Consider the following 8,097-nt stretch of genomic DNA (forward strand, 5'->3'; position numbering starts at 1 on the left):
GATGCTTTTGTGGATATTTTCTTTAATCAGCCGAGCTCTATACTGCTTTAACAATTTGTTTCATTTACACTAAGATAATAAAAATGCGTGTTTTTCTTATTGATAATGTGTAACTGAATTATGTAATTGACTGACCGGCAGACCCCGTTTAATTCTTTTGGGGGGGGGGGGTCTTATATCAACCTCATGGTTTAGCGATATACTTGTGTGGATATTTTCTTTAATCAGCCGAGCTCTTTAGTGCTTTAAAAATTTGTTTCATTTACACTTAGATAATAAAAATACGTGTATATGTTTAGTTTTATCTTTAAACAAAGTCATAATATGTAACAGTTTACAGATCTAAGAAGATATATCCGATGCCGATCGAATTCTTTACTCGCATCTTTTTGCATCCATTTTCTTGATTTAATGTAAAACGAGCTCATAATATTTTTTCCGAAAAAACATAGTTCCCTAAAATGTTGTTATCCAGAGATAATATGAAGAGACCTGATGTTTTTTTTATTCCGTTCCCATTCAGGCGATTACGGTATGCCCTTTTCTGCAGCTAATTGATTAGCCCATGTATAGAAGTTAAACTATATTACTTCTATATCATTGCTGAAAATCATCATTTTATGACAGCACAGGAAATGGGAATAAAGTGGTATCTATCCGCATTGGAGACTAGACTATGTTTTGGAAGATGAGATGATCATTTTTTAACTTGAGTACTACTATGAAAAACTTTAAACAAACCTGAAAAATTGAAAATACCAAGTCCATTAAAATGCCCCAAAATGCGGGTTTTTTTTTTAATAAACACATAGCAGAGAGATTGAAATTGATTTAATTAATAATTGATGGCGAGAGAAATATAAAATAATAAACGCGGTGACATCAATTTTTCTATTGTCAACTTTCCTTACTTATGTAGCAATATACCTTAATCACCTGCATATGGTGTTTTTGCCTCTCAGTTAGTTCGATACACAAAGGCATGCTATGAACAGTTTTTAAGGCGAGACAAGCTACTGACAAACAAGTTGATAAAACACGATTATCAACAGTCTCGTTTGAAGTAATCTTTTCGTAAGTTCTATGGTCGATACATCGACATTATCAGCAAATACAATCTTCCACTGAGTCGCATGTTAACTGACATTTTTCATACTAATTGTTAGACCATGATTAATCGCCTAATTGTCTACAGACTTTCCTGATTTTCCCGATTACGACAAAGAGCACACAGCGGGTGTGATCGGTAGGCATATGATGCTTACTCCTCCTACGCACCTGATCCTACCTCCATCTTTTTAGAGGTCCGTGTTGCTCTGCTCTGAATTTGTACTTCATTGTATGGATTTTTGAGATGGTTGACAGTTTGTTATTGTCATTTTTCATCCATAAGAAAAATAAAATGTACAATTACGATATTGTATTTGCAAAATTACAATTTCACAGATATAAGTTTTAAATGAGGTGTGTGGTATAATAATGATCAGTTTTAGATATTTCATTATATTATCTTCAAACCAATCTTAAACTTAAAAGCTGACACCGATTCAAGAATTCTTAAAACGATTTATTATTGTTTTGCAACATTCAGCTTATTTCAACAGAGCATAAACTTCAAAATGTATCGAACATGCTTTTTTAGTGCTCAAAAGCCATACTTTGATCAGGGTAGTGCCTTTCATAATTCATTTGCCATTTTATCATTTTAACTATATTGTAAAATGCTAAAATATATCGTACAATTTCAATGTTCAAAAGCAAATGGTTAGTTTCCATAAATTTCCATAATGATATCCTGTTTGCTTTGATCGACATCTGCTGTGAACTGGACCCAGGCGTCAACTAACAACTGTACGGTGAGCTTTTCATGGGCGGCCATGAACAGCTCGTATGCCTCCTCAATCTTTTTCTCGTCTACCTGGCCGACCATAAAAGCCTTGAAAGCATCGGCGAACTCCTCTTTGGTAATATCTCGCTTCATGTCAGGTGTGAGAAAGTTTGCAATGTCCTCGAAACATCGCTCCATTTCCTCACGGAAAGCAGCATTGTCTTTTTGGTAGGCCTCTGCGAGAGAATTCACGAATTCATCGTTCGTCATCTCGAATTCATCGTTCGTCATCTTCACCTCGGGACCCCTACGGAAGATGTAGACGTTCCACCATTTGTTGATGTCAAACTCCCTACTCTCTGGTCCCTTGTCTCCTGATTTGTCCCTTCTTTCTAATTCCTCCTTAATTCCCGCAAACTTCTTGGTCGCGATGCCCACGTCCTTAGTGGATATTACACCGTCGCGGTCATCATCTAATGTTTGGAACCAAACTGACCACTTTTTCTTCAAGTATTCCATTTTTCTGTGATGAAATACAGATAAATGAATTCAGTCAGTGTCAATAAGATATATACTTATATCCTAGCATTTAATAATTTGATTTAAACGACGACGAAATAGCCGCAATGTGACCATAGATATTATGTTGAATTATGTTTTGAGTATTATTTGTTTAATGTGTATCATATATACCATATTACTCACACAACGAGGAAAATACAAATCAGTTTATGGTTATGTCTTTTATTTGAATAAATTTAAATATTTTTCTACGAAAGGATATCACGAGTTCTGACAAATCCACAGTGGGGTTTTTTTTCATTCACAAAAGTGTGAATGGTACAAGAGGATAGCTAATAAAACAAAAAATCTACTCACTTAATCACTTTAAGTGGTTTGTCGAAAGGAAAACCCCATATGATTTGTTAAACCTTTTTGATTTTGGGAGAAACGTATATGGATTGTGACTAATGTTCCTCATTGAAAGTACAGTTCATAGAAGTGTACAAATTCAGAGACATTTGAAACACAAATACAAAAGAATAATTGTTAACGAATACAACGACATTCGTAGAAAATAGTAGCAACACGTGTTAAATCAAACCCGCTGTAAACATTGCAATTAGTCAGTATACTTAGTCCAATCCACACTTTGCAAAAGTTGTTTCCCTTTGCGGGGTCAACCCAAAGGTCAAAAGGGGAAAAAAACCTTTTTCCTTCTTTATGCTCCCATATATGTGTGCGTTCTGTGATAAAATCTCGTTGACTTTGTTTTATTCATTCGATGTATGGGTTGTCACATCATGGGGCAATCAAAATACACAACGGAAAAGGAATTTTATTGTCAAATGGACAAGGTTACAAACCTCTAAACTTCAATGGCTACTTTGAGAAACCTATGGGTTTTTTCCCAAAGATGGCGACCAAAGGACATAACTTTCGTAAAGTGTGGATTGGTCTTTAGTGTCGGTGCTATTCTAAGTTGCTTCATCAAGCGAACTGACATGCTGTTACAAAAATGCCTGTAAACGTATCCGCGTTGCATGCATTTGCATGCATCGTGGCAACTCATCAAAATAAGTTGAAATTGATTTTGTGTAATATACAAGATATGCTGATTTAGCATGGAGTAGGAAAATTGTTAATACAATCAGCCAATGACCAAATGGCCGACAATAAATTTAAATAGACGTTTTTGCTCATGCAAATGGTTGACACAAACTACAGAAAGTATACAGAATACGACACATACCAGATTTAAAATGTCTGCTTTATAGATGCAAATCAGCTTCCTTTTTAAAAAAAAAATTTAAATAACAAAATATGTATTGTGACTGTAAAGAGGAAAGGGTTTCTTATTTCCTGGTGTCATTTTCTTTTTTTGCATTTTTAAAGTACTAACACTTTAGTTTCTATGTCAGATATAATTTAAGTTTATAATCGAAAAACATGTAGTCTTTATTCAAGAGTATCCTGTTAAATGTCTGATATCAACGCATACATGTATGTACATTTATTAATATTTGTGTAAGTAATTTTCGCATTCATATATCATACAGGTTGAACTTGGACTGCAAGCTGTAAAGGAAGATATTACCCTACGAAAGAAGCGTGTTTAAACTACTGTGGTTTCATTAATATTCAAGGGTATCATTTTTCGAGGATAGGGTAAAAATCACAGTTTCAAGGATACGTAAATTCGTGGCTAATGACCCTTTCAATACAAAATGTAAATAGAAATTGCGTTTCAATGAACATTTATTTTCATGGATCAAGTTAACAACGAAATCCAAGAAAATTGGTATTCAACGAATATTGACGAAACAGTACTTGCAAACAGCACATACAAGTAACCAAACTTAGTACGTACAACTACGAGAAACCTCTCGGCTACAGAATATCTACGAGGCACACTTCTCTTCTACAAGTCTACTGAATTATTACTTTTTTTTTACTATTTTAGCCAATACAGGGATTTGTTTTTCAATTTAAATCACAGTAGTCATATAGAACATAAACTGAGTTTCAGTTCAAAAGGCTGGAAAGGCTTAATGGCCCTTAAATAGTGAGGACTTTAAGGGTGTATGACAAACGTCTAAAGATTTCAATGGTCGTGATGTTAATCAAATTGTCTTTATTTCACAATTTTTTTAACGTTAATAATTCTTATATCTGAATTCATGATTTACATGTGTTCCTTCGTCTATTTTTTTATGGACTGTAACAAACTGTTAATGATACAACACCGCTTAATCATATAAATATCATGAATCGGTGCAATTGCAACGCCTATAATGCTTTGAAATATTGCATGACAGTTGACATCGCCAACGGCTAATGATATATCGCCGCTTAATGATGGAATTGTATCATTCGGCGTCACAAATGCACAGCAGCCGTAACGCTTATTGAAACAAGCAAATATCTACACTCTCAGTCAACCGCTTATGATGCAAACTTGTTATCATTAGGTGTCGAGCCTTTAATGATACAAAATTGTAAAATTGAAAGCAGTCTTTTATGAAATAACACCATTTGATTTCCCTGAATTTGCTCAGCATTAGTGGCAGGTTATTTTACCATAACATGTACCTTTACTGTTTTTTCAAGTTCTGCATTAATGATGAAACTTCATAAAGTAATACAGATAGATAGATAGATAGATAGATAGATAGATAGATAGATAGATTTAAATAGACAACTAGATATAAATACTTCTAATGATAAACACTGTTCCTCGGGCTGCAGAAAACTAATGACTACTAAAGTACTTAATTAAAACAAAATCAGTGCATTTTGTTGGGTTGATTTTGGAAAACAAACTTTACTGGCGAAGTTTTAATCTCTGAACGATTTGAATGTTCAGATACCAGACGTTTTAACAATTGATAGTCAAGTGAACTTGTTATACTTTAGACAGAGTTTCCGGAGTAAAAATCTGGATATTAAAATGTTGGGCGGGAAGCTTCCTATGATCGGGTTATCCAATTTGTCTTTCATACAATTGGTACATTTGTGCATATTACTTGGGTTTTGATTTTTTGATTATTTATGCAAGATATATTAGCTGCTGATTTTTATTAGGTTATAGTATTGCAGTAAGGTAACCCTATACTCCCATGAAAACTCCTTCTACAGTTTTTAAGATAAGAAGGTTTGGCATGCAGATCAATTGCACATCTATCAGACAAAGCTGGGGTCATATACTTTGAATTGTAATTAAATACTTTCAGATACATTCAATTTGATAACTTTGCAATTACTTGCACTTACAATTAATTGATTATTTTCAAATTCAATTAATTATTTCTAATCACTTCGACGAATGTAATTAAATACACTCAATTACTTTCTTTTATTTTTAAAAATATTTAGAACAAATACTTGTATAATCAGTATTGAGTTTATTTTAATCATCATTTATAGATTTTGCTTTAAAATTTCTATAAACCATTTCATTGACATTAAATTCATCATAATTGAGTTCATGTATGAGTCTAAACAAGATTTTCTTCTACAGTAAATCACTATATCATTAGCCGTTGGCGATGTCAACTGTTATGATAAAAAGCTTGACAACAATGTCTGTAAATAGTTCCCTTTCATTGGGTACATGCTGTGTATTTCTTACTTAATATTCACAGTGTGCGTGTGTGACATATTAATAAGTCTGTTTATCTCCGTCATTTGATGATAGCGGAATGTGATGCCTTGAAAAATATCATGTACAATTCCCACACCTTATTTTGTTATAATTTAAAGAGGTTCGATCCTCTGATTTTGGGTAGCCATTTTGGGTCACATCTAGTCTGGAAATTCTGTGTCATATATGAATTCTACTTGTAAATTCCTTTTTTACAATGCCAAATAGAACATATTGAATGAAATAGTGAAGGAAAAATTCCATATTTAGAGAGTGTAGTAAGGGACTATATTTTGTGGCGGAAGGTTTTTAAGAAGAAAATGAACATTTTTCATAACTCAGTTGTTTTAGAGAACTGTAATTTTAGCTTTCTTATTTTCCGTGCAGACCAAATTTTCAGATAGTTTATGCATTGGGATATCTTCGTGTTGTTTCAAAAAACATATTTCAACAATATTTCAATATTTCTATCGACATATATTGGCATATTTAAGTGATATTTCATAAAAGTAAAGAAAAAATCAACACCAATTTTCCCCTAAAATTAGCTTATTTCATGCTATATCTCAAAATTTACATTATAGACCCATACTTTTGGTTTTATTTTCTGAATATTTAAGTTTCATTTGACAAGTCTGTCATAATTTGAGAAAAAGTTTGAGACTTTTAAATTATTTAATTGCATGTTGAATCGTTTATGAATAAAAATAGTATTTTTCAGTGCAAAAAGGTCAAAATATCAATAAGGTGAAGAAATTGCAAACTTTTTCATTATGATAATTTTAATTTTATTAATTCTAAATAATGTATATTTGTTTTTGATATCATGGTTCATTTCGATAAAAAATTATAGACTGAAAAGCGATTTATGTGCAATTTGCAATTTCAGTGCAGAAAGGTCATATGAAATACACTGTAGCACCGAAAGGAGCATATAGACCCCAAAATTTTGTTTTGAATTTAGGTTTAGATATGTGTGTAGATGTTAAAAAGATACTTTAGAAAAAAACTTAGAGACTTTTGATCGCAGGATCCAACGTCCTTAATTCTGGTTGTAACGCGCTTTCTGATCGGCTAAAAAATTTTTTTATATGGTATAAAGAATGTGGCCTACGTCATAGTAGGACTAACGTCAAAAATGTATGGATCAGCCTGACGTTACGTTTTAATTTTTTACAATTTGATGTCATTTTAAAGGTCAAATGACTGTTTATATACAATTAATAGCACAAAATCAAATTATAAGCAATGAATGCAATATTTTTTAGTTTTATACGATATAAAATGGTTTGGGGCAGTTTACGCTTTTTTATAAAACCGCTTCATTGAATTCATTCCTTAACGAGGCCGAGTACAGATCGAGTGCGCACGCTTTTGCGCAGCGTTTCATTTGTATTGTGACGTCATCTTTTTGCTTGGTTGACGCCATGGCGTTATAGTTTCAACTGCAGATATTCAGCGAAATGAGTTGAAAATAGTTCGTTTGATGCGGAAAATTGATAATATGTTTTACGGTGCTACCGTTCTGGCGAGCGCAGCAAGAATTACACATACCTTGCATCATTGTCAACTTATAGTTTTATCTAGGTATCAACGAACGTCAAAGAATTTTTGAGAGTATTGCTCTACAATAAGTATGCCAAATGTACTAATTTTAATGGTTATGATATATACAGCGCAACCCCCTTCCCAGAGAGAGAGAGAGAGAGAGAGAGAGAGAGAGAGAGAGAGAGAGACCGGTACCTGTTTGTAGGTGTGTAATTTCCCACTTTTAAATATAATGGTCTGACTATATGCAATATCTTTATAATTTTTTTAACTGTTTATATTTCCATTTTATTCATTTTTATTTATAGTTCAAAATGTGCAATTGTTTATTTCCTTCCTACTCATGCATGCACAATTACTTTAAAAATGGATCGATATGACAGTAAAGAATGGTTCCTGCTAGTATATATATATAAAATCTCTATATTAAAAAAAGATTAAAAACAAATTATATGTCAATGAGGCAGGTATCACAGACTATACTGAAATAGCCAGTACACTCATTACAGATGTTTGATCCATCTCTAAATTGATCGCGGGAAATATAGCGCGAGTGCACTGTGACTTAATCCATGAC

The 8,097-nt window shown here is 32.9% G+C and overlaps 1 protein-coding gene across 1 annotated transcript; it reads right to left on the reverse strand.

Moving 5' to 3' along the window:
* Positions 1-1,554: 1,554 nt before the first annotated feature.
* Positions 1,555-2,362, reverse strand: LOC128179632 (sarcoplasmic calcium-binding protein-like). The gene has a single exon (XM_052847136.1). It carries the CDS (start codon positions 2,345-2,347, stop codon positions 1,766-1,768), a length of 582 nt encoding a protein of 193 aa, XP_052703096.1. The 5' UTR covers positions 2,348-2,362; the 3' UTR covers positions 1,555-1,765.
* Positions 2,363-8,097: the final 5,735 nt, after the last annotated feature.

This window comes from Crassostrea angulata, chromosome 4, assembly GCF_025612915.1.
Source record: "Crassostrea angulata isolate pt1a10 chromosome 4, ASM2561291v2, whole genome shotgun sequence".
Lineage (NCBI taxonomy): Eukaryota > Metazoa > Mollusca > Bivalvia > Ostreida > Ostreidae > Magallana > Magallana angulata.

Excerpts from the sequence above, each read along its gene's own strand:
- LOC128179632 (XM_052847136.1), bottom strand. The coding sequence starts at position 2,347 with ATGGAATACTTGAAGAAAAAGTGGTCAGTTTGGTTCCAAACATTAGAT.